We start from the raw sequence: 27822 nt of genomic DNA, 5'->3' as shown, positions 1-27822 counted from the left end.
AAATAATTTTTTTAATGTCTGTATTTAAGAAGTTTCAAGTTTTTGAGATTTTTGAGTAAGTGAATATTTAGTCAAGGTAATATATTTGGTGAAAAAGTAAAATTTTGAGATGTAAATACATTAATGTGTAATGCATTCTGACATGTATATGGTACAGTATTGAATATGATGTTATTCAACAGGTCTGTGTAATTCTGGGTTAAGTTTAAAATTAATTGTTATTATTTATTAATTGATTATTACTGTTTGTTTTTCCAGTAACGTATTGCGGTCGCAGTCGTTTCACGGGCCGATGCTGGTCTCACCAAATATGCGCTACCAGCCGCCTCCTATCGAGATATCGGAGACATACGACGCTTCGAGCGACAACGACTTTTGAAACGCTTGGCGTTAGGTCTTAAATACGATGGCATTGTGATAGTGTGTTTGGACAGTTTTGTGTGGTCGTACTGTGTCCTGTTAGCGTATTTTTAAAAATGGACATGATTTGTGCAAATATTTTTCACGTAGTATTATTTGTTTTTTTTTTCTACATTTTGACAGATGTCAAGATTACGCGCCAATTGTATCAATTCCCACAGATAATGAATTTTATGTTTTCTTGAATCCGCACAATCGTACTCGATTTTAAAATAATTTTGTGAGTATTTTTTAAATGAAAACAACAAGGTGTGATTTAAATAAGGGAGCCTATTTAATATATTAATGGATACACTATCACTTAAAGTGTATGTTATGAGATTTTTATATAACAATCGAGTTTAAATAAACTGATTGATACTTATGCGATCTATATGTAGTTCCATAGGTTTAGTGGTTAGTTGCTCATATTATACATCGAGTAGCTGTTACAGTATATAGTATTGGTAATAGGTTAGATATATGTCGATAACATTTATATATTACGTGCAATATGTCATCACAATTCATTATATAATTAACTATTTTTCACTCGTAAGTATTGTGTATATATTATCAAATATCTCATATCATTATAAAGTTAAACAATGGCATTTTGTATTGCCGATTCGCATGAAATCATACTTTTTGTTCGTAATATTTAAGCTATACAAATCAGTAAAATTTCATATTTCTATTATAATTATTTAAGATGATGGTATTTCTTATAGTATAGTGTCTCTGCTTCAATTTCCGTCAAAACGTACTTAGACTGTCAAAATTTAAAACGTCCTTTTAGATAAGGTCTTACAATAGAAACTGTATCTGTATCCTCTACAATTTAACTCGATGTTAAATAATTTCTCTACGTCCGTGATTTCTACGTGGTGTTATCTCGAATCGATAAAGAAAAAATGTATTATAAAAATATACAAAAGTCATTAAAATAATAATAAAGAAACAGCATTCGTAATTATTTAAAATAGCAGATTTTTGAAAGGCTTTGGCAACTATTTGAATTATATATCAGCTTTAAAAAAGCTTCGGCGCAACAAGATATAAAACATTTTGTAATAACAAGCTTATTTTGAATAAAACTTAAAATATATCGAAACGGGATAATGCCACAGGAATAAAAAAACAATAGATAATAGAACAAATTCATTAATACAGGCGCATGTAATAATTTTTTTAAAATATGCAATAATTATGGCTATATTTTACTATGTGAAGTAAAAGTTAGTTTATTCAAAACATTTCTTTAAAATTAATTTATCGCTGCTCCAATAATCCTACTGTCAATGGTGTCGTATTCAAATTTATTTATGTTCTTCAATTTATTCTGTTTTAGGTCCAATATTCAAATTTTCACTTCCGCGGCATATGTCAAATTATATCTGATAGCTGTCAATGTCAGTATTATAAATTTGACACATGTGTGATCTGTATTTGCCAAATAAATATATTGCAAAAAGTACAGCCTTGAGATATTTAATAAAAAAAAATTATTAATGTATTTCGGGCATATCTTTGCGAAAACAACACAGTATATTTCTTAGCTGCAGTGGAATGATTTTTTTAGCTAAACAAAACAAGTCAAAATAAAATCTCTAAAAATCTGTGTATTGGTTTGACTTCTATGTTAATCCCTCTTAAAAATCTTTTCAATATTCTTATAAATAGTAATGGTATCACGTTAAAAAGGCCCGGTGTTAGACAAAACTATAGGGTTCTATAAACATGGATGCTATTGTATTTTTTTATAATATAATTTGATTTTGTGTTTACAAAAAAATAATATTAGTAGTCTTTCAGTGCTTTAATTAAGTAAGAATCAATGAATGAATGTGTTTTGAATGCGTCTAGGATTTTATCATTCCATGTTCATCCGTTTGATATGTTGTAGTTGTTACTTAAGCCGCTTTTATAATCTGTGAAGCAGCTCGAAGCGAATTAAGTACGATTTGTATTATTAATTGATGTTTAGATTTTCATATAAAAATATTGTTTAAAACGAGAATAAAAGGATTATATGAAATTATTTTTAGTTTTATTTCATGGTCATTGTTGTTCCTACAGATTTATTTAAATGTAAAAAAATATTGTAATAAAACGAATGCGGCGGTTCTACAATAATTTATTTATATCACATATCCCCATAATTTTATACGTTGACATATGTCATGGCAGTGCACTGTTGCTGTGGAGGATAATGTTCAATTAAACTAAAATAATTCATTATGGATAGACAGACGAACGTAGAAAATTAGAAAAACGTGTCTGTACTTTGTGATGGGTTTACTTCAACTAGTCACTGTGAGCACGGCTTTCCAATTCATTTAATTCAACATTTGTGATCGGGATACATTTTATATGAAGAATACCTTTTCCCAACGACGATTGCATATCAATTATAAAAATCTATGAAAACAATTATAAAATTAGCAATATTATTGTTGCAAAATATTAAAAGTTCCTTTAATTTTGTCATCAGTCTTGGGAAACAGCTTTCACATTTAGTACAAACAAAGAGAATAGGTTTAAACACTAGTTTCGTCTTAAACAAATTAACGAGTATATTAAAACGTGTACCGCACGTTATTACGGATCGGTTGACATTGGCTTACATTATATTTTACTTTTAATTCAGATCGGAATTTCTTGGTAGCAAATCTTGAGGACTCACTCGAGAGCCTTCGCTTGAGCCGCCACAAAAGGCTTGTTAAACGCTGGAGTGACCTGACGCAAAGGTCCCGGAGACCACAGCTAGATTTGATTCTGCCTGGCTAACATTACTACCACTTCGATTGTATTTACAAAATTCTATGGCTTTGGGAATAATGTCATAAAGGTTACTGCAAACTGTGAGGTTAATAATTACCTTCTATTGTACAAATTTTACATAAATTTAGTCCAAATATTGAAGATGTGTAAGGCTTAGATACTTGGAACTTGATTAGATATATTTCGAGTAAACTTGTTTTACAAAATTCCACTTTTCGCTGCTGCAGATGTGATAAAAAAATCGTATTCTCAAAATACAGCTTTATCCCTTTTACATTTTACGCCACGCAAAGTGGACGGGAACAGCTAGGTTAATATACCTCGTTTCTTGCCTATACGTATCAATTGACAGTTCCTTTAATAGGTACGTATACATTCTATGTACGCAGGTTACGTTGTCCGTTCTTCATTGTTGAGTTTGGATAATGTTTGATCTATCTTCGTGTATGTCTTAATAAAAAAGAAAACCCGATCTGAAATTACAATTATGGGCGCCATCTAGCGACAACTTTACAACCGTATAACAGTGGATTTCGAAGTACCTTCGTATTTAATCAAATATAACCGATGTGATATTTTGGCGAGGGACAATAGCAATTACTCTATTTACCCTTTCTAACATTAATGTAACTTATAAATATCGATATTTAATTTAATAAATATAATAAAACCACAACTAAAGATACTGATAAAATTTTCAAAAATTTTAAGTTAATCCGGCCTGTTGTCCTTCGTCGAAATTTTACTACGGCAATGGGAACAATTTTTTTTTTAATTTGATATTTTTAGTCTATGCACCAGTACTTTGTTACTCTGTGGTCAAAATAAGTCCATAGGGTCAGTTTAAAAACCACTGCTATATAACTTCGACATCTTTGGCTTCAACATAAATGTTGCCATGCACAAATTACCTTACCATTGTGTATTCCAGACACTTTATTATGCGTATAATTTACATATATTGCAATATATATAATTAATGCAATTGTTTTTTTTTTACATCCATTAATACATAGCTTAATGTTATAGCTACGTTAATAACAGCTGTTATTAAAATAGCTTATTAAAATTTAGCTATATTAAAAATAGCTTAATATTATAGCTTACGATATTTAGTTTTATTAATGTACATACTCGGCGATTCTACTATTTTATTACATGTATTATTTATCCTTTGTATTTTCTACTTATGTCTACAAATGTATACACTTATATTTATTACATATACACACGTAGCGTACTTACACATGTATATTAAAAATGCACGAACATATTTCCATTTCCTATAGTAATTTTCCGATAGCCGGGCGCAAATGACACTAGTTGAACGAAACGAGCAAAAACCCAAAAAAATTCTTAAACAATTTGGGGATATATATTGATTTGCGATTTCTTGCTTGCGGCCGACTTACGGGAAATTACATCGATCTAACACAACAGGAAATATTCCTGAGAATTTATTTTTAATTTTGTTTAAAAAAAAGGTGTAAAGTTTGGACATAACCATTAAAGGTTAATAAATAAAAAATTAAAATTCCATTGTGTAAAAAAATTATAACATAATTATTAGAGTTTGGATATTCTAAGCGATATTTACCTTACCAAGTTCATTTGTCGGCTTTTTATGGGAGCCATTTTGTATTGTAATACTCGCCAAGAGCAAGTGAGGCAAGAAATATTAGCTCATTGAAGTCGCCTGCAAAATTTACTTTCACTTTGTAAATACCCATTCGAAAATCATACATTAATAATGATTTTATGCTAAATGAAAATTTAAAACATACATTTTTACTAAAATTAATAAAATGAATGAATGATAAATGAAATAGGAATTCTCAAGTTGGACAGTCTTGAAGGATAATACATTTTTATAGACACATATTCTCGCATGAGATCACTACAGTAGAAAAACTACTTTAATATTATTAAATGCTATATATACAAATATACAATTGCATTCTATTTATCGGGTTGAACATTTCCCGCGGTTTTTCGTGAGCGCCATTTTCATAATTCACCATTCGTAACTTTCAACAAATAATAAATAAACATTCAAAAATTTCCTAATATTTATACATTTTTTTTAGAAATTGATATAATAAATATAAATTCATAGAAAGAATCGTATTGGTAACTTAGAAAATTAACTATTATAAATAAAATTGAGACACTTTTTCATAGACAGCCTAGATTTTTGGCAACTTTGGAAGTCTATATCCCTGAACGATTAATATAAAACATTTTGTAATATGAATGAGCATTTTATTAAAATATAAATTTGGTTTCCCATAAATCAACGTCAGAAAAATGAGATGAAGTTTTGTGCACTCTGTGATGTTATTTTCTATTTATCATCATCATTTCAGCTGTAAGATGTCCACCGCTGGACATAAGCCTCACCGATATACTTCCAACATGACCGGTTCTTTTTATTTCATGATAACAAATCTTTACTCTTTTACCCACAGATAGTTAACTAAATACTACTAAATACTACAATGGTCCGATATTAAAAAATATTGTCTACATGGCATGACAAAAAGTAATATTTTTATTAAATATAACCTATTTTTCTTAAAATTATAACCATGTCTACTTTTATTGGACCATGAAACTACGTCACGTAGACTTTCTTTAATTAATTTTGCGATCTGGCGTTGATTTATGGGACACTTTGTTTAGTCATCGCTAAGTAAAATTTCGCTATGTGACAAAAATCACTGTAAATTCACTAATGAAACGAGTCTATATAAATATGGTATAATAAATTACGGGTTTTTCAGAGAAAATAAATACAGTTCATCCTGATTCAGTATTTAAGTAAAATATTTTCTTTAAATAATTCACAACACAAAAACTACATTCGCTAGTAACAACAGATATATGGAATATATATTATAAATATGACATATTTCTTTTTGTATATGGGATTTTGTAATAAATTATATCATAAGATTTGAATTTGAACAGACAATGCAAGGAAGGAATGTTATAAAATAAGACCATCTTGTTTGCGATGCGTTAGTTCCCAGAGGTCCAGGTGGACCTCTAAGCAAACTCGACATGGGTCTACATTGGTATGACAAATACCACATGTGATGTGTGTGCTTGGCAAACTATTAATTCGTATATTCACATTTTTGTCGAATTTTAAGTAGCTGGAGTCCACGGGCTAAAAATAATTTCTGGAAACTTCATGTCTACTATGACGTCATCACCGCCATTTTGAATCTATGAAATACGCGGGAATTTCAGCTGTCAAAATATAGCTTACGATCAATACGTAATATAATGGCACAGAGTATAAATATATCCGACTATTGTATAAATTATTATAATAAACGCTAATCGCGTAGTTAAAACACCGATAAAAAGATCATCGAAAAAATCATAGCACTATAAAATTAAGTTCGCTAGATTGAACTTAAAGATTGAGACGATAATAAGTCTAGTGTATTACGGGTCCAAGTCTATTTGACTAGTCATATATTAAACATAAGTTTACGCCTATGGTACAGTTCATTTCGATTCCTGTCTAATGGAGGAGTCGTCATCAGCAAAGCTGGCTCTGTTCCGCCTTTCGCATCGTTTCTGATGTTGCCTTATGAATGCACTCAATCGGTTCAGGAGGAACTGTTTATCGTGACCTTCTAGAACCAGCTGGTTTCTAAGAACCGAAACCATATGCCGATTGGCAGTCGCAACCGCCCAATAGTAATACAGTAAGAAAAGAGCTATCGCGAACGCCGGGACAGCGAACGTAGAAGTTCCAATTAGGAACACAATTTCTCTTATCACTGGTGGAAAGAGATTGAATGTAGTTATGACGAAGTCCCAAACAGTGCCATAAGCTTTGAAAGGTCCGCAGGTATCTGATGGGGATATTTCTGCTATGGAATACGCCACAGGAGCAATGGATATAACAAATCCCACGAGGAGTACGGACATGAAAAGCGATTTTGACTTCGATGCCCGGTAAAGAATCGGCGAAGGCGTGCAGTTGATCAAGCAATTAAATTTCTTGATATAAAAGAGAAGGAAGTAGAAGATAGTTCCAATGATTGGTAGAAATGGACAGAAGAAGGTACCCATCCAGATAATAGTCTGTATATAGACAATATCAAGAACGTGCTTCGGTAGGTAGAAATTTTGTGAGCCGACACTTCGTAAACATCTGCTATTGGTGTGTCGACCAAGGAACGCCCTTGGGAAGTTCATAAAGAACGTCATGATGAACTGAACAGCGAAGTCGGTTAAGATGAGCTTGTAGAACTGCTGTCCCACATACGTCTCCCAGCATCCCGAGCGCAGGGACTGATCTGTTTCTAGCTGTCCGCTTATCAGCATATATATCTGACTCAAAAGCACTGCCAATGATGCTAGTCTTAATAAAACACTCCTCAATAGTGTTATAAGTATTACATGTCTTGGTTTATATCCTTCATACATTATTAAATAACCGAATATCTCCGGCACAAAGAGATTCAATACCACTATGCAGATGTAAGGTAGGAATTCCAGGACAATGTTCTTTATTTGACTTTCCGGATTTGTTTCTCTATACGCCATCATTTCAGGATACGATTTGTTTGGATTTATCGTTGGTATCTCAGAGCTCTGATAGAGTATAGATGTAGAGAAACTAAAAGTCTTGTATATAACTACTCCAGAAACCACCAAGATCACGAGCACGAAGATGTTTATTAGAAGTCTTCGCAAATGGAGAAAAATAGTTCCTTCTCTTGTCCTCGATTGCTTCTCTTCTTTATACCTCTCTTCTTGTAAGCAGCCTTTGATCTCGTTAAAGAGTGCTTTGTGTTTAATCTTCGCTGATTTTGCATTGTGGACGCAGAAGTCCCATCCACCGAATACAATATTACAGTACAGGTAAAACTGACCCTCGTTTTCCACCAGCTTCTCCTTGAAGCCTTTAGCTCCAGTTTTTACAATGGCTACAAGGGAGAGCAAAGCCCAGGATATAGAAACTAAGATGTAAGCTAAGGGCATGTTGTAAGACATTTCCGCTCTCCACAAATTGGGGAGAACGTACAAAAATATTCTCTCGCTGTACACGCCGTAGAACAGTATGGTGGACTCCATCCAGCCTGTCCCCTGAATTAGATCTAACACAACGTTATTGGATGTCACATTATCCTCATAACTGTAGTGGAGAGTTGAATTATCTTCGCAGTCATCACAAACTTTCTCATGTAACGTATTTGGCAGAATGAGAAAGAGTATTATAAAAAATGACAATGCTATGTTGAGAAAGAGAAGCCAGCGTAGGAAGAGAAAATAAGAGACCACGCCCGTTCCGAACTTTCCCTCGATGACTCTCATGGGAGACTGCCAGAGCTCCAACTTGCCTAGGACTTCGGCAAATCTCGTCCGGAACCTGTGCCATACTTTCCTCTGTCGCCACTGCAGTTGTTCCAGGCCTTGTAGACGGAGTTTAGTTGCGTTCTGGAAAGAATTGTAAATCTCTATACTACTATGTTATAACTAAACAGATCATGGGCATATTGGCACTGTATTTCAAATGAAACTGCGTCAAGCAAAAAAGAGCCACTGTCGCGAGAGTTGCCGGCGGACCGACGGAAGGGAGCGGTCGACATTTTCATCTGTCTCCCCGCGCGGATACCTAAAGCGCGGTACAGCGGCTTCGGTAAGATTATATCAATATTTATAATACCCGCGGAAAACAGTAATCTTCACTTTATACTTAGCGGCAGATACGAACGCCGTTGTAAAGTATTTTAATAGTATAAACATATAAAAGTCTCTTTTTGTAAAAAAAATACGAAAATTTGTTCATGTCAAGAATTTGTTGCAGATTACATGGCACGCAAAACAGATGGTCGCTGGGACTTTAAAGAGTGGAGACCCCGGACCAGGAAGCGCAGCGCTGGACGTCCGCCCACCAGGTAGGTAGGTAGAAGACCTTGTAAAGATAGTCGAAAGACGCTTGATACTGGCCACTTCCTACCGGTCCTATTGGACATCTCTGGAGAAGGTCCATGTCCAGAAGAACTCTTACGGTTGAAATGATAATAATGAAATCTCTAATAATTCTATTTAGCTTTTTCTAACCTATTGCTACGTATAAAACAATGTTGGTTGGGAAAGATTATCCTAGACTTTAAAGAAGTATCTGTCCACCTTGTGACGACGTCCTGCGCTGCACTTGACTGTTCTGGTCTCCACTCCAGAGCCTTAAAGCCTAAGAGTCCTACTCTGCAGGCTATGTGTGTGAATTAGAGGTTAGTGGAATTACTGTAATACCTGCAGTCTAGCTTTTAATTCTCTCTTCTGTCCCATCGGCACCGGCATTGCTTTTATCTGCATAATCTCCTCCCAGCTGCGTTCTTCGTTTGACAGATTCTCTGGATTTAAAAAAAAATCGTCTTTTGTCATATACGCAAAAATATGTCTCATATATAGTAGACAATATATTAGGGGGTAAAGTAATGCCGCTTTCTCAAGTTAAATTCGCACGACTACATTTTTAACAAGTTTTTATTTCTAATCAACAATATATTCATCTTCGTAATCAACAACTTTTTGCCATTTACTATAAAAATTATCAATGCCGGAGCGGTAAAAATCAATCGGTTTTTCTGTAAAATATGTCGACAGAAACGACATTTCTTTCCGATTCCCCTAATACATACATTCATAGTATTTTTTTATTAAAATCTATTTAAGAAATAACTTTATACCTGTCAAATTATTGTTTTTTTCATACTACAATAACAAATGGACACATTTACTTATGTTTAATGTATATCCAGAGACATAGTTTGTCCTAAAATACACATATACAAATCTATTTACTCATAAAGCCGAAACAAAGATTTATTTCTAAATATTTTATTATTTACTAGAATTGATATCAACCTAAGATTAACGGAATTGAAAATCTATTCAATATTTCTTACTTTCACTTTTTACACATTCGAAATCGCTGCACATACCAAATTTATGTTAATTTTGGTCACTATTTTTCTTAAAGATGCCTGCCTCTTCGGATTTAAATGAAATATCTAACAAACACTTTACGGTCCAAAGCCTGACATAATTTGTAATAAAAATGATAAAGGCCTATACTGGAGGAAGGCCAATCTTCATGTCTTGAAGTTCAAACTAAGCCTGGATTGTGTTTGTCTTGTACGATGCAACGTCTTGCTTGAACACCCCACATGAGATACGAGACAAATCTTCATCATATTGTAACTAAGCTAAAAGAGAGTGTAAGATAATGTGGAGCAAGAAAGAAGATAGAGAAATAGACATTTGGAAGAATAAGAGAAGAGTGTCAATAAAATATGTGTTAAAAAATTATTATGAAATTATAATGCCTCTTAAAGAGAGTGGTTTATGGTAATTTTATCTGTTTTTATTTTACACTAAACGATTGTAGGGAACATAAGAAATAAATTCTCAGTATAATATTAAATCATTTTATATAATTTTTATTAACATCATGTAAAGGAAACAAACAGGTTGTCTTACAGACCTGTTGTAGCTTGTTCTCCGTTAAAACCTTCGATACTGACAAAGTCTTCATATTTTTTTACCATCACAACAGAAAAAACGGATCACAAAACGCAAACTGTTTTTGGCTTTAACAAAAAAAACTTCCAGCCGCCTTACGAGAAAAAAAAGAATAGCTGTCAAATTTTGGCGGGATATAACGGTAATGGCCGCCAATGTAGTTGGTGTAATTAGTTTTATTTAGATGATTAGTATGCCTTCAAAAATGAATTAGTCACGAATGTAGGGCCTGTCCTCGATTCTTTGGTTCATTATAACGAATAGCTAGCGTGTTAATAATTAGGGTGACCATAATTTTTGTAATCGGACACTTATTTTTACATTTATTGTAAAGCATGCTCTTAGACACGCGGTCTTTCACTTCGGGTCTTATAAGCTAGCTCACAGTCGCTTAATGAGGCACAGAGGTAGATATGCTCGGGTTTTCTCTACGAAATCGAATCAGCAATAAGAAAATTTCGTAGACTAACGAAAGGAACTGAAATGGCCAAGCAGATTGGAAAGTTGAAGTGGAGCATAGAGCGCAGAACGGATGACCGCTGGTGCCTTAAGGTTCCGGTGGTTAGGTCTACAGACCGGAAAGCGCAATATGATATACGGTCATAAATTAGACAGACGACCATGTTAAGGTCGTTGAAAGACGTTGGATTTTGGCTGCTTTCAACCAGTTGTATTGGTAGTATATGGAGAAGGCGTACAGAAGGCGTCCATCAGTGGACGTCTTATTGCTGAAATGATGATGGGAGGGATGGGAGGACATTTCTGAGGCTTATGTCACTGTTAACACGCATTGCTTCTACACGTTCGTTTTTAGACATGTATGCGATCGTATTACTATATTCTCCATAGCAATGTTCTATAAAGGGACACTATTAAAAAATATTTTATTAATAAATTATTATCGGCACTGTCTCATAAAATGCAACAATGTGGTCACATTAAACCAGCGGTGAGTGTACTAAGTTTTTGTATACATAATCTATTTTATGTCGCCCAAGGACAAGGAATGGTTTGAAGTGTTGGATAAAATCAGAGACAAACTAGTTTCCCATTTGTACTAACACTTACTGTTGCTATGCAGTATTCGCTCGTGTTCAACCGAAAGTACAGTCACGCACATATGGTTTTTGTTATCATTTTTCATTCATTATTAATGCCTACACAAAAAAGTGAATTACATTAAAGTACGTTTGTGTGCTAAGGGTCACTACATTGTAAATGAACACCTTGAAATGATGTATCCGCCTACAAGCTATTTCAATGTTTATTTTAATTGTAATTTTATATTATTAAAAAATACATTGTTCAATTATATTCAAGGTTAAATGTCCGGACGTAACAATATTACGTCAAAGAACGTTTGTGTGGTAAAGGTACCAGACGATAGCACTGCTCGGAAAATATCTCTTACCCTATTTTAATGTGTAATTAATATATGATTCTATATTATTTAAAAAATAGAAATTTCGCCGATTTTATTTCGTTGATTTTCTTCTCAGGTCTGAGACGTATCAATCAAACAGGTGGTATAGGTTTGAGTGAAGAATATTTGAATTTCACGTATTCATTCGAAAACTTCATCAAATAACAACACGTAAAAGAACTTTTTAGCATTATTAAAGCTTACGTTATGCGAAGTGTGAAAGAAGTCCAAAAATAAATCCACCTTAGTTTGTCGTGGTTTCTTTTTAGACCAGGGCGTGTTTAGAACCCCGTCGCTTTAAGTCAAAAGGCGGTTAGGGGGAGGTCAATCGGGTCTTTTGGTATTCTTGTCATGCCGTTTATCTTCATTGCTGAAGTTCGTGCATTTCCTAAAAAACCTTTTCAGCAGAACCCACGAGTTGCCTCAATAGGTTTCTAGGTGATCACAGTCCGGAAAACCCAGGTAAGACGTCCACCCTCAAGCTGTACAAAAGGCCTTGTTAATTTCGTCGGAAGACACTGGATACGGGGTCGCTGTCAATCGATCCTATTGGAAATCTATGGAGAAGGCTTTTGTCATGCAGTGGTCGTTCAACGACTGGAATGTTGATGATGATGAACCCATACTCACCAGATAGATCAGGTAGCATTGAGAGATGTATGTCGCGACTCTGCGTTGTCCTAGCGAATGTGGACTGCCGCCTCTCATTTTGAGATCTGCAGCGTTTCACCGTTGTAGCTGTGGATAGACACAACACTAATTAACTATAGTACGAAAATCTACAGGGTGATTGGTAATATGTACAAAAGCTTAAAACGGCTGTATATATAGCTCATTTGTGAGATCATGAGAGAGAACCTATTTACAATCACTTTGTGTAAAATGATCGCTCTGAAATACGTTACATTAAATTTTTTTAATCGAAATTAAGACACACCAATGACTTTTGACAGTAAAAAGTCAAAGACGGATAGTAAACAATAATTATTTTTTATATATAGTAATCCCAATTTTGAAAACGTTTTTAATTGCTATATTACAGTACGCATTCGCTATTTTTAAGCTTGTACATCTATAACCAATAATCCTGTATATAAAAGACATGTATGCTACTTTACTCTGTCAGTATTTTTAATCTGGCAACTCTATTTAACCCTGTGTGTGCCATGTCAAATATATATTATTATTATGATTTTTTGGTTGCCGCAGTTGGAATGCGATGAGGTATAGGTATAGCCATAAAGATACTTACTATTCCTGGCCTGTTTGGAAGGCAGCAGAGTGGCTAGCTTAGCGGCATCAGCGCGCTGGAGGTTCTCGAAGAGCTCCTGTTCACCACCGGGGTACAGCTCCTGAGATATCAGTTTCATTATAGATCTTAGGTGATTGAATAAATAAACCAAGTATTTTAGACCATAGCCAACATTCAGTCAATGAAGTCTAGTAAATATGGAGGCACTAAAAAGTGTTTGTATGCTGTGGTATAGTATATGGAGATTTTATGTGGTGTAGTTCATGTGGATATACTGTAGTATCTGGATCAGTAGTGTAGGAAGTTTTTTTATGGCCTACGCTTTTGCGGACTTCTCGTTCACTTCCCTATCATGGTTCACAGGGACTTTTTTGACAAAATCATATTTTTTACACAATATATTTATGCTCACTCTCTTCTTTTATTCGTCTCAATGTCATACATTCTTTTCTTTCCATCACAAACTCTTCCATTCCTTTTCTTACTTTATCTCTTTCTATTTATCGCCTCAGAAATACTACATGACAATTTTGATTTATTTTGTTTTTTTTTTTTCTGTTCCATTATACTCGTATATGTAGGAAGTGTCAATATATTCTAGTATAGTATATGTGAGTGTTTTGTGATCTAGTTCATGTCGATGTGACTCTACCCCAGTGCTGGTAAAGTGCCTGTGGTTGTATTGTTGTATATTTTATGTAGATACAATATGGTGTAGTGTGTAGGTACATTGTAGTGTTGGTATACTGTGTGTAGTCTACCTGGACACATAATGAAATTAATCTGTGACCTAAAGTTTCTGGAGTAGAAACCATAGACTCACAGCGTAGACCGTTCAGCCACAAGTATAGACGACCTCGTAAAGATCGGAAGACCCTGGCCACAAAGGTCCTATTGGAAATTTATTGGGGAGCTCTGTCTGGCAGGGGACTTACTACGGATGCGATAATGATTATGATAATGAACTTGGGTGCACTTGTCCGTACTGTCATATATCAATATTATAATGTACTGAATATAGGTACACTTTCGTGTATGTATTACGTTGGCTCATGTGTCCATAACCAGCTTTACTACGCCAGTACACGTATAGCCGTGGCACGAGGGAACTTACCTGATAAAATTCCCCTCCAGCCTCCTCCCAGCCCTCCTGGCGTTTGGAGGACCGCGCTTTGCTCTTAGACGCGTTGCCCCCTGACATCTTTCACGTGTTTGTTCTCATCTGCAAAGACAATACTTTATATTATAAATTATTTTTTTTGTGTTTTCTTGTATTTCTATAACCAATTTTCTTGCATTAATTACACCTGTTTTATTTTTTTTATCTACCCGAATGCCACCGGCCAATAATTTCTGGGAATATAAAATCTACAGGGAGATCCACAGCGTTTCACTGTTGTGGATGGTCGGACCAATAATTACAACTACAGTGCAAAAGTATATCTTATCGTATACAGAATGATTAGTTATACTTGCAAAAGCCTTAAACGGTTGTATATATAGCAAATTTGTAATAAAAAATAGCCTTGCTCTGAAATATGCTACATTAATTAACTTTTTTATTGTTATTACTACAGTTCCATAACTTCTGGCAGTATGAAGTCTACAGGGAGAGATAGTAAACATTATTGTTCATAATATATTAATTGTTTAATTAATAATTTCTAACTATAATATCACTGTGTTATTTATTAGTTCTGAAACCACTGATTTTTGGACAGTGTACCACATAATAATTGACAAAAAACGAGCTACGCATTCATCCCTATAAAGCTTTTACATCTATATCACCCTGTATATGTGAGAGATTTCCACGTATATTAACTCATCACGATATCTTTAAAACCATAAGACATAGACACATGAAATTTGGTAGGAATATTTATTTCCCCAGGTACAGGGTGAGCAAGAATGTTATGAAATTTTATCCGTAAGGGGGTTGAAGTGGCATTTTAAAAGTTTACGAAACGGACAGAGAACATATAGATATAAATATTAGTAAGGTCTTATAACTATCTTTTAAACTATCTATTTAATTATTTTATTTATACTATATTACATAACTACACTGTATTATATAACTACGAGTATATCATTAATTTTAATACGTAATAATCTGAATTTTGACAACACTATTTCTTACTATATTATAATTACGTTATTGATTGTTTTTAAAACCATTAATTCTAGGTTAGCCTGTACCATAAATTGACAGCAAATGAGTTTTAGACTCATCTCTTTATAAAATTTACACCAATAACCAATCACTCCGTATAAGATCAATCATAAATTTTCAACTTTTATCTATCAGAAGATATATACTGTATTTTAATTCAATAAAGAGGTCGCATATAAAAAAAAGATTGAAAAACACTGGCTGGAATTATAACAGCGGTTATTCGTACATAAAAGGCAATGAAAAAAATAAAAGGATGGCAAGGAATTTTTAAATCTGGCGCATTCTGATGCAACGGCATGTACTTTCGCGCGCGACCGTGTTCCGCAGCGAGATCTAATAACCTCCAGGCAATGCTAGACTGTATCTAGGTCACTCTTACATCTTGAACCGATTGGGGTCGAGCGTTTTCAGTATTTCAAAAATGGAATCGGCGCTGCAGTTTCACTAGTGTTCATCTTAAATAACATATTTGACTTCTACATAAAAATACGTTAACTTTATTTTTTACTAAACCAATACTAAATATACAAGGCGTTGACCTAGATTTGGCCAGGCTTTTGTATCCCTATAGCGTGTTAATTCATCTATACAGGGTGATTAGTTATAGGTGTAAAACCTTCAAAGCCTTCACGCCTATTAACTGTCACCCTATATAAAGCGATCTCTCTAAAATATGTTATATTCGTTTATTTTTCTATTGGAAGACGACGTCCCAATAACTTCTGGCCATACAAAGTCAGCAGGGACAAACAGTAAAAAGTTTATATTTTTAATATGTAGAAACACGAATTTCGAAAAACTTATTCTTATTATATCATATCATCATTTTGATATTTATTATTCCCGAAACCATTGATTTTAGAATAGTTTGTATCACATAATAATTAACAGCAAATGCACTGTACATACCCCCCTTTTCTTACATGTAAGCCCAAACACTTGTATATCCAAATAATTTAAGTTTTAGACATCGATTTGCTGAGGTAACGGAAACAATAACAAAAGGCAATTAATATTAAATCGCACATTTTATTCAAACTTTAAAAGTAGAACGGTAGAATGCTATTTTACATAAAACATAGGATTAATATGTAATCCTTTGTAGTCCGCGAGTCATCTGTGATAGAGGAAAATAGGTGCTTTGCGTTTAAGACAAGGTTTAATTTCCGCTGCAACATGCTTGGAACGTGTAGGGCTTTAGTAGATTCGCCATACGCCCTATTTTCACCGGACACTGACCTCCATTTAATAATACACGCTTATGTCCGACATTTTTAAATAGATTTATTCGCTATGCGAGGAATATCCCTTTTCATCCGGAACATCATGGTCAAAGTAATATTCGTTGGGCAATTTTTGGACAATTCGACATTTAAGACTATTGTGTCTAGTTTAGACATAGACGAGATTATCGTTAGATTCGGGCAGAATAAGACCGGTCCTTGTGGTGATCTTTAAGGGAAGCCTATGCCTTGCAATCATCGTTTATCGGCTGTCCTGATGATGAACATGAAGACAAGGAGTTTGACCATAGTCATTACCTTCACCGTGTTTGAAGTAGAGCACAGAACACACTAAGCATCTATTGGTTTCAGAAGAGACACTTGGAGCGAAGTCAAGGTTCTGGACAACCACACATATTTCATCTGTATATATATATAATACTGATATAATATTTATTTTAATATGTAATACCTATATTTATTGTATATACATAAATATCTATTACACAACATACATACTCTACAACACAATAACACAATCATCGATTCGACACAAAGACGTGTCGACACAGCCTACCTGTGTCGACGTGAGTGGACAAGCGCCCCGAATAATCAGACAATTCAACATAAGCGCTTGGAGTCTGTTTCTATTCAGGAAGTTAAGAGGTAAGAAGGAAGAGCTTCTCCAATTCTTCCAAATTCCACTTACTACACTCAACTTAATTAGTTTTAGTCAAACTGGTACATTGTGTAACCACAAGGTCAAGTGGTGTTACTTCGCATTAAAACTCCCACGATTGTTGTCCTCCTTACCTTGAGAGCATGGTTGCACAGACTATTAAGACTAGGGGCCACTCGGGCAAATCATGAACTGATGGCGGGCCGGCCGTCAGAAGTATAGGTAATTAATATTTTTTTGGTTTTATTCTGGAATAGAATTCAATATTTTTCGAATGTACGAGAGTATTATTTTTGCTGTCGGCGGGCCACCAGTATTCGACCGGCGGGCCGCGGTCTGTGCATCCATGCTTTAGAAAGACAACAGAATCTACTACGGAACATAGTACTGAACCAAGGTACATCTCGCTGGAAGTTGAACCTTCCATTCTCGCTGTGAGGTCTCTGCAAAATCTAGGCTCGTGAAGCTTCGCCTTGGGTGCCTGAACTCGGGTCGGTTTGGGACAATATCCTAAGCATATTTAATGGTTTTTAATAGAATCAGGTGTTACTTTGCGGAAGTCCATCCTAAGTAAGAAAAGGACCAATATTTAGCTACTTCCGCACATGCAGTTGTAGTCGTGCAACAAAGTGCACCGCCCGCCAGCCCGCTGATAAATGCGCATGTGGCAAATAATACGAACTACACAACTGCCACCGTCAAATCACTCAACACGTGTTTCACCCTTCCACGGGGCATCTTCAGGAGTTATGTTACACCGATTATTGCCAAACACAGAGACTCTGTGTTTGGCAATCGGGCTGGCCGGCGGTGCACGTTGTTGCACGACTACCACTGCATGTGCGAAAGCGGCTAAATATTGGTCCTTTTCTTATTTAATATCCTAAGCATTGCACTTGGCAGTGTGGGACTTCCACCCATAAAGTAGATAGATGACATTGCTAATGTCGACCACCGGTCATTTTGGAAACCTATAGAGGAGATCAATATCCAAATGTGAAGGTTTTACGGCTGAAATGATTATCAGATTACGAATCATAGTTCACTGATCCTTCTGCTCTCTGAACTCAGCTCCGATGAAGCTGTAAAAGCCTTTGGGCTAGCAGCACTAACATCAACAGAGAATATGTAAGTACGAAGCACTTTGGCGGTCCCTTTGAGCCACTATGATAGGCATAGAATAAGATAGAATTAATGTAAAAATTAAAACATACCTTACAAAAGACAGAATTGAAAAAACTTCTATTCTACGAAACACTAACACAATATTTTAATAGCACATATATTATCTGTATAGGCATATAATATAACAGATTTTACATTTTATAAGCACAACTATAGAAATACGAATTCAATATAACACTTATTAACGTATGTTCATCCGTATGTCCAGCAACAACAAGAAGAACGTATGTGACGAATGTACGTCTAACAATGACCACCTGATATTATTGTTTTTCCCGCACTTATCAGTGATGGGCGGTAAATGACGAAGTCGTGATAGCGTTTCCCATTTGCTTATCACCTTATCGACTTTATTTGAATCATAACTCTCGCCAATCATGCAAATTTTAATCAGCTATTCCATTACAAATTTGAAAATTATCCTCCATATAGACAGAGGTTTGGTCTGGTAAACACGTGTAGTGTTCACGTTAGAATGCTTTTTAATACTGGCCACTATGGTCACAAGACATTATAGACTTAAGTTATTCTTACGCGTTAAAATTCAAATTTAGAATTTGAAGTAGCAGTAATCAGTTCACTATTAAGTACTAATGGTTCTGGATCCTTCTTCTTTCTGGACTTCTTGGAAATCTATGACATATGGTTGAAATGATGACGATGATGGGAGTTTTTTTATCTTCTATTTTACTTCCAAAAGTTTAGATACGTTACTGCGAATGTTCTATCGAAATGGAAAAATATATTTTTTGTAATATTACTTTGGAGTGCACAATTGGAATTGCTTCAAGCCGAAGAAGAATTGAAAGACCAATTTTTACAACTATTCTATACTGCTATTAGATTGAAGTGTTCTTTGAAGTCGATTTGTAACATGTATACTAACAGTAATTTGTTATAGATTGCAAATTGGAAATTACACTTATATCTTATCAATATTGTTTTCTTGTGCTTATAGTATCTCGGATTAGAAATGAGTCAATTACACGCTTTGTTTATTTCTTTCTAAATTGATAATTAAATGATAAATAAAATGAATATTATATAAACAAAAATGATGATTCAAACTTAGAAAAACCCTCAGGCGGTGACCATAGAGTTCGCGCAAGTTCAGAAATGTTTTTTTTTTAATTTAGATACAAACTGAAGAACTAAGGTTATCGATATAGCTCGAAGAATTGCAAGTTTGAAGTAGCAGTAGACGGTTGAAAGGTTCTCAAGTGGCGATTACGAGCCGGTAGACGCGGCGTGGGCTGGGACTCCCCACTAGGTGGACAGATGATGACATGATGATAATGAATCTTAAATTGTCGAATCGAATAATTGCATTATAATAAAAAAATATTATTTGAGTATATTTAAAAAGGAACCGCATATAAACGCATCTTTAGATTGCTTTACACACGTTGGTTCGTATAGTGTACGCACAAGTGTTATAAACTTGGGGTATGTGTGCGGCAAAACGGGGGATGTAGACAGACATTACGCCATCTGTTCTTATAAATCTCGTGTGCGTTCTTTCAATCACAATTTCCCATTTCAACATTTCTCTGCTCACATTATCTCTGGCGGCGAGTAGCACTTTCGTGTGCACATTCAGATTCCAGAGTACCTAGAACGTGCGAGTCGCAATCTGATCATTCAACTTTTATGATAACATTGATTATTTTAACACTGATGATATTCCAATAGGATAGGTTGGAATCTGTCGTCTTCCAACTACCTTAACGAAATCGCCTGTTCACTACTAGAATGAACCTCTTATTTTGCGCATGCCGGTTCGCATTCACCACTCCATAATCTTTAGAGAACCCAGACTGTTTCTCTAGATCGTTATAACTGAAACGTAAATAGATTGTCGCTAAAACACATTGATCTGTGAAGCCCTTCGTTTATACGAATTCATTACAAACTATAGGTCAGAGGTGGTGACATACAATATCTTGACTTGTTAGAATAAGCAATACAATACATGCAATATAATACAGTATCTTAAAATTTTTTTGACAATCTTCGAAATAAGTCCCAGATTGTAAGCAAAATTACGTCAGAATATTGTGACGCAAGTTTGCAGGATATTTTTAAATTAAATAAAAATATACATTGAGGACCTCCCTTAAAACTATGTGAAGAGTTTTACAAAGGAATTCCTATGAAAAATTCTACGAACAAACATGTTACAAATTGAGCATTGCTTCTGAAATCTTTTGTTTTAGAATCTGCTTGCTATAAGAGCCCTTTTTTATCAGAGAGAGACGTCCGTCGATCTTGGTTGGGGACAGGTATATGAAGCTAAGAGATTTGAGAAGATTTTGGAAGTGTCCGACCTGAAAGGAGATAGGAGTTCGCAGGACTGACTTTCACGGGAATGTGACCAACGTACAAGAGAAATATTTTCAAGAGCCTAGAGTTTAAAAGATTTGTAGCAAATATATGTTGTGGTCTCTCATGGTTAAACTCAATATATAAAAAAAGGACGAAAATAAAAACATATACTTATATTGGGTAAATGGTGTTACGCATAGAAAAGATTATATTGTTTTGTGTTTAAGCTTATCGTTTTAGTCGATAGATGCCCATTGAAAATCATAAGCCGCTATCAAAGATAGCCATTGGATACCACATTCGGGATAGTGGTAAAACCAAATGAATTACCATCTCTTGAGGGCAAGTGGTGTGGGATCCACTCTTACATGTAGCGCTGCCGGGTCGTACGAATTGGCGACTATTGATGTAGACTCAGGCACCGCGACGCAGTTTACTGCCACACTTATTGGCGAGTCAAATCGATTCTCTTCTAACTCAGATTTAGATTCAGCTAAAATATCTTCCAAAAAAAGGTTCACACCTATTTCCAAAAACTTGGTTGATTAGTCAATACAATACGTCAGGTGTCACATTTGACGTATTTTTTAATTTATTACCGTGGGCGTGCCCTGAATCTGAAGAAACTGTTAAGCAACTGTCCAGCACCAATCGAATATACCCATCTAGCGAGCGAGCGGGTGCGCTATATGAGCGAGGGAGAAGGGTTGCCCGATGCTCTTATTAGCTGTCAAGCTAGTCAAGCAATTTACATAAACAAAGACTTTCATATATCACTGTCTTTTTCTACCTTTGCCTACGTCGAGCACAGATCAAATCTTTAGCTTTAGTCGAATTTTGGAAATAAGGTAGAGATGTGGTTGGTGGTACACTGGAACCTGCTTAATTTTGAAAGTGGTCTATGAGAATAAAGTTTGAAAAACCTTTGCAGTTCACAATAGCATGTTACAATATACCGCATTACCTTTTATCAAGATGTCGAAAGCAAATTATAATTTAATGCTAAATTATATCGAATTCTTTGATAGCATAAAATTATGACTTATTTATATGCACAAACCATATACATTTCATCATAATTGTGTTATCGAATAGATGCTATCTTATCTATATTTTATCAATCTTTTAAGGCTCCCAGTTTTAAACAGGTGTCCTGTCAATGACCCTATGCGAGCCACAATTCGACATTCAAATTTAAGTTTTTTTGAAAAGCGAACCATTTTGAACATTCACACTAATTGGTTATAGCTTTAAAAGTTTTGTGAGGTGAATGTAAAGCTCATTTGACAACCATTTTAATCATCCTGTATAAATTGATCACTCATGAAGTATGTTATATTTTTTTTTTCTATTGAAATTTGACATGCCTATAAATTGTTACGGTAGGTAAGTACAGACCCCATTTCGAAAACGCATTTTTAATTATAAGCATGTATATATAAAGCATTGCTTTTTTTAGATAGGGTGTACCATATATTAATTAATAGCAGTTGAGCTATACATTCTCAATTTTAAGGCTTTTACATCTATAATCAATCAACCTGTATATATTCTCACTAAAACAGAATTATGTCCCTAAAGCGCAAACATTATAAAATACCAACTATATTCGAAATACGTACCAGTTAATTAGTTTTATTAACTGCAGGACAAACTTCGTTTAATTAAAACAGTAAACGAATGTGCAAAAATTTATTTACAACGACGCAAATTTATTTTTGTGTACTTCAGTCTGAATAATGCTCTTGGTTTTCTTTTATTACGTGCGAATTGTTTACTTTGAACTTTTTATAATTGCGTTATTTTTAATAAAGGTTTATTAGTGTTTATTGTTATAATTATAGATCGAATTCGGTCTTTTTTACTCTCTTTTTCTCTCTATCTCTCTACTACCGGCTGTTATAATGAAACGTGCATTCTTCTACTATTCTAGAACCACTTTCGATCCATTGCTCTCCATTCATCTACTTCTAGATGTTATTCTGAAGACACGCATGACTCTTTGCTTTAGTTATCTATGCACATCCGGCCGCTATTTTGGAATGACATACAATCTTTTGTTCTCCTTATTTACCCGCATCCAGCCGCTCTTTAACCTTATGCAGTCTTCTCCCGCATCGTCTACTCATTTCAGATCTTCTGATCTCTATATCTAGTTCCAGCCATATGTCCCTTTGCTTTTCTCGTATATCTACTACTTTAAATGTCCAACTCGGGTCACCATGTCCATCATTGCATGTGTTAGACTATTAATAATTATAATAAATAGATAACTTTAAGAAAATGGTGAAATCAAGTTTTCAGGGGACAATACATATAAATGTAATGTTTTATTAAGGAGTCATCATAATCATATCAGTCATAAGTCGTCCAATGTTGGACATATGCCGCTCCTATACATTTACAATAGGACCGGTCGAAAGAGGCCCGCGTGTGAGATCTTCTTACAACAATACCAAGTTCGTCTGTCCGTGGATTACATTCACGTTTCATTTCGAATAACACATTGAAACCCATCCGTACGTAATGCTACAAAGGCGAGTAAAGACACACGCATTTAAGTGTTTCGCAAACAATGACCGCCTCGGTACTGTGTCAACACGGCGTGTGTTCATTCAACACTCTTGCAGTGCCGTCCAAAGTCACCATGAAACGCTGAGCATTTCAAGTATCAAGAATTACTTAAACTTATTAGCGTATAATTTGTAATTATTTTTTATATTAAATATATCTTAATTAATTCTAATAATTAGTTATTATTTTTTCAGCCGTTTTGATTTCCATAGCTGGTCTTGTTCAATAGATTTCCAATAAAACCTGGCCTAGTCTAGATCCAACGTTTTAAGTCGTCCAATATCGTCTGTCCACATTGTGGGTAGATGTTCTAAGCTGCGCTTGCCGGTTTATCCACTCTCCACTCCAGTACCTGGTCATCTGTTCGGCGCTAGGTACCCTACATACTGCCACTTCGACCAGCAAATACCTCAAGTCGGCTACTTTCGTTCGTCTACGAATCTTTTCATTACCAGCTTTCATTAGCAGCGTTGGATTAGTAGTGTTTATGTCGTTAACTCTTAGACATCGGACATGTTCGTGTGCCTGGTTTGATGTTTTGCTGGGCGATCGGCGTCGTGCGGAATGAGTGGTCATCGTCATCGGTCTTACGAACGGGCCGCTTACTTACCAGCTCGGATACTTGCCTGCTCAGCAAGAGGTATAAGCTAGGTAATATCCACCGCAGCCGGGTGTAGTTTAGACTAAACCCCGTGATGGGATTCCAGTAGTGTGTGTGCCAAAAACTCCGGATAATATAGAAGTCAGCTTCCCTGGAGTCTTGAGTGCGGAGTGAATCATTAGTGCGTTCTTGGTGACGTACGGGAAGTCAGTATGCCTTACAACTCAATTGTCTGCCTGGACAGTTAGATAGTGCGTTTGCGCATGGGTCACCTAACTTAAAGAGTATTGCTGTCAGAGACGGTGGAGGCAAGACCTACCATAAATAGATCCCTGCTCTCGGACAGGTGTACTGTAGCCATGTATATAACCTAATGGTTCGAAACTTTGGGGATAGTATAATCAACAAATTAGGAATAACTTCGCTCATTCCTGATTTAATTTCGTAGATAAATCCCAAGAGAAGCTCTCTCTTGAGCTCATTGAGTGATTATGATCTAGCAGTAAAGCTTAAAGTGAGAGATTACGTTTCTTCACCGTAACTCAGCACTCGTAACACATATTGATTGTAGATTTTGTACTTATTTAAAGTGGTATTTACATGAATTAAAAAAAACGCAATAGAAGAAATAATTTTTGTAATTGTTGTTAGTTATAAATGAAACAAATCAATAAATAGTAAAAATAAGCATGAAATGAATTTAACTTATTTATTTTTCTTGTTGCATTGTTTCAAGGTCAATGACTTTCTACAGTATGAAGTACATTGGGGCAGGTAGTATTAAAATTATCTTTGCGGCCAATGAAACTAAAACTTTATTCAATAAACATAGGGTTCTTTTTTGTTCAATGGGACGATGGCACTTTACAGCTTGATTGTTATGTGAGTATATAAAAGGGTCATTTCAGCCACCTTCCTTGCTTTGGAAGCTAATATCCTGATCAGGATGTACTTAAGAAGTTATGCACATTATTGTATAAAAAATTTACATATGGGAGTGACAAAATGCAAAACAAAATCCAAAATGAACATGCAGACCTTTGGAATATTTATATATATATCTGCTGATGATCCTACCGATGCTGCTTCAGAAGCCTTTTCCAGAAATCAGCTGGTGGTCACTCTTGACTATATTGAATCCTTAAGAATGTTATAGAGATTCTTGTATTTCCACCACATACAAATTCTTTATGAAATAATTCTTAATTATTTCTTTGACTAAGTTATAGTGCTTGTTCACATTAGTTGTGTGGTCTAAAGGTCTTATAATCACCCAAGTAAAAGCAAGTTCTATGGATACCAGATATGTATTTCAATGTACTTAAAAATCGGAATAAATCCAGTCTAAAAGACTACTGCAAAATCCCCTGTGATTCTATAGTATTTATATTTTTATAGTTTCCTAAGACCAAGGATAATCCAAAATATATATGTCATTATCCATTGTAAACTAAGGCTAAGCTCTCTAGGTAGAAGGTCATGAGAAGTTGCAGGATGCAGGCAGTACTAGACTGATTATAATCACTGAATATTATCAATGCAGCATTTGGGACCTATGAAGCAGTGAATGTTGAACAGCTTTAAAGATGATGATGAACGCAAACTGAGCAAACATCTGATCTGATCTGATAACCATTGCTCCGAGTAGAGACTTGTGTCCAGAATTGGAAATGTCTACTAAAATATAACTATTCCCAGTTATATCATTTATTAATACAGTGAAATGAATAAAGTTGACATTGAGGACAATGATTCAATGATAGATGTACCACAAGGCTCTATATTTAGACATTATTTATTGCAGCGATAAAACATGCAAGCCAAGATTGATTTATTTAACTGTAAACAAAGTAATGCCCAAAGATAATATGAATGCTAATAAGGAATAGAAGTTTTGCTACTTAATAACTAATGGTAATTTAAACAATATTATATACATAATATATATAGTATGGGTAAGCCTCCCACTAGATCTAGATGGTCCTATGAAATAATCAAACTCGCTGGATCTTATAAGAAAGTTATAAGACCAGCTGTTGCAATCTTTAGGGTTACCCTATAGCAGGAGGCATCTATCAAATGAAATACTGATAATGATATGCTATGTGCCTAGGGTAATCATTTGACAAATGACAACTGCAACTTGCTTTTACACATTTCCAATCGCCCTGTATAAATTGATCACTTTCAAATATGTTACATTAATTTTTCTTATCGTAATGCAACAGGCCAATGACAACTTCTACCAGTACAGTCTGCTGGAGCGAATAGTAAACAATAATTAATTTTAACATGTTGTAATTTTAACTTTTAAAATACTATTTTTACTATATCATCATTACATTAATAATCCATCCATATATTAGTTGACAGCAAACCTTTAAAGCTTTTGCACCTAAAACGAATCAACCTGTACATTAATTAACATCACCATTGCTCTTAGACAGTATTTATGAACAGCAGCAATAGTACTTAGTGTGAGTGCAATGACCTCCGAGACTGTACCCCAGCTTAGTCTATCATTTCATTATGCAAGGGATTTAAGTGAGCATATACATCTGATCCATGCATGTTAAATTATTCTACATATGTAGTATGTTTAATCTAACCATTTCAAACAATGAAGTAAATGTATTAATTTTTTTTTAGAAATATTCTACTTATATTTCAAATTTGACATTATATTTTGAATATTACAATATAGGAGAGATGAACTCAAAAATATATAATGGTTGTACTATTAGCTGATAAAATTTGACCATAGCAACATCATCTTTAGGTAAAACAGGATATTTAATACTTATAAGTTTCAGAAGCTACGTTCAACATAATTTAATTTATTGTATGTGATATAAATGACGATTGTTTTTTGAATTTTATAACGTAACTATTAATATTAACAACAAACATAATTGTTACAAGTTAAACATTATTGTTTTATATGATTAAACATACCAATGTATTAATTATTGACAGTGAAAAACGATATTAAATTATTCAAATGAACTATATCTCCACGTCTCTGAAGTTCAAAAATAAACAAGATAAACACACTACACATCTGTAAAGAACACTCTTTTCACTAAATTCAGATAACTGTTTATTAGTTTTAATTCATAAAAAATGCTTACCTTTGTAATATTGTTGTTAAAATTGTAAATTACACCGCACCATTGTCAGTATTTTACACGAATGACACATAATTAAAGTTACTCATACACAGCACCGCTACATGGAAATAATTTAATGAAACTGGAATTTAGACCAAAATACACACAAGGAGTGGTACTGGTGACAGGCGTTCGGAAACATTGAATATATCTATACATGAACTGTCAAAATCGTATATAAAATTGTTGTTTTAAAATTTTTTAACACGAATTTTTAATGATGTTTATTGATTTCAATTTTATATTAGAATAATGTTTATAGCAAGTACTGTAACACTAAAAAAGATTGGTCTATGCTATGGGACATTTTAAAATGAACTCATTTGTTATGTTTATAACACTATAAATCTACATTCGTATGCACGATGAATACATAAGTACAATGTTACCATGGAACTTATAACTCATGGCTATAAACAGGCACTGATCAATGCAAGCTTCAGTAAAATCGATCCATCTGAAAGCGAAATATAA

The 27822-nt window shown here is 34.5% G+C and overlaps 2 protein-coding genes across 3 annotated transcripts in view; one reads left to right on the top strand and one right to left on the bottom strand.

Annotated features, from left to right (window-relative positions):
• Nucleotides 1-1557, top strand: part of LOC137924885 (uncharacterized) — an 82924-nt gene extending 81367 nt beyond the window's left edge. The window contains exon 10 of one of the 2 annotated variants that reach the window (XR_011107617.1): nucleotides 259-342. Coding sequence is in view for 1 of the 2 variants with exons in the window: in XM_068768271.1 (XP_068624372.1) it covers nucleotides 259-379 (121 nt within the window). In the remaining variant the exon portion in view is untranslated. Of the gene's footprint in view, nucleotides 1-258 lie in introns of both variants that reach the window. The other variant, XM_068768271.1, reaches the window with a different exon arrangement.
• A 969-nt stretch (nucleotides 1558-2526) lies between these two features.
• On the bottom strand, nucleotides 2527-27398 carry LOC137924976 (transmembrane channel-like protein 7). The gene is made up of 6 exons (XM_068768399.1): nucleotides 27310-27398; nucleotides 14527-14634; nucleotides 13413-13512; nucleotides 12791-12898; nucleotides 9466-9566; nucleotides 2527-8646 (listed from the first exon to the last, which is right to left on the bottom strand). The coding sequence occupies exons 2-6, from the start codon at nucleotides 14611-14613 to the stop codon at nucleotides 6703-6705; spliced, it is 2340 nt and encodes a 779-aa protein (XP_068624500.1). The 5' UTR covers nucleotides 14614-14634; nucleotides 27310-27398; the 3' UTR covers nucleotides 2527-6702.
• Between the last annotated feature and the right edge of the window lie 424 nt (nucleotides 27399-27822).

This window comes from Battus philenor, unplaced genomic scaffold (genome assembly GCF_028537555.1).
Source record: "Battus philenor isolate CCGP_79_NKW_IND1 unplaced genomic scaffold, ilBatPhil1.0.hap1 SCAF_25, whole genome shotgun sequence".
In the NCBI taxonomy this organism is placed as follows: Eukaryota; Metazoa; Arthropoda; class Insecta; order Lepidoptera; family Papilionidae; genus Battus; species Battus philenor.
The sequence above is the reverse complement of the archived record's forward strand: the minus strand, read 5'-3'. Positions and strand labels throughout refer to the sequence as shown.

Bases quoted from the DNA above. Each gene is read 5' to 3' on its own strand.
- LOC137924976 (XM_068768399.1), bottom strand. From the start codon at position 14,613: ATGTCAGGGGGCAACGCGTCTAAGAGCAAAGCGCGGTCCTCCAAACGC. The intron at 13,513-14,526 runs GTAAGTTCCCTC...CTGATATCTCAG, and splicing joins CTGGAGGGGAATTTTATCAG to GAGCTGTACCCCGGTGGTGA. The intron at 8,647-9,465 runs GTATTACAGTAA...AATTCTTTCCAG, and splicing joins AATTAAAAGCTAGACTGCAG to AACGCAACTAAACTCCGTCT.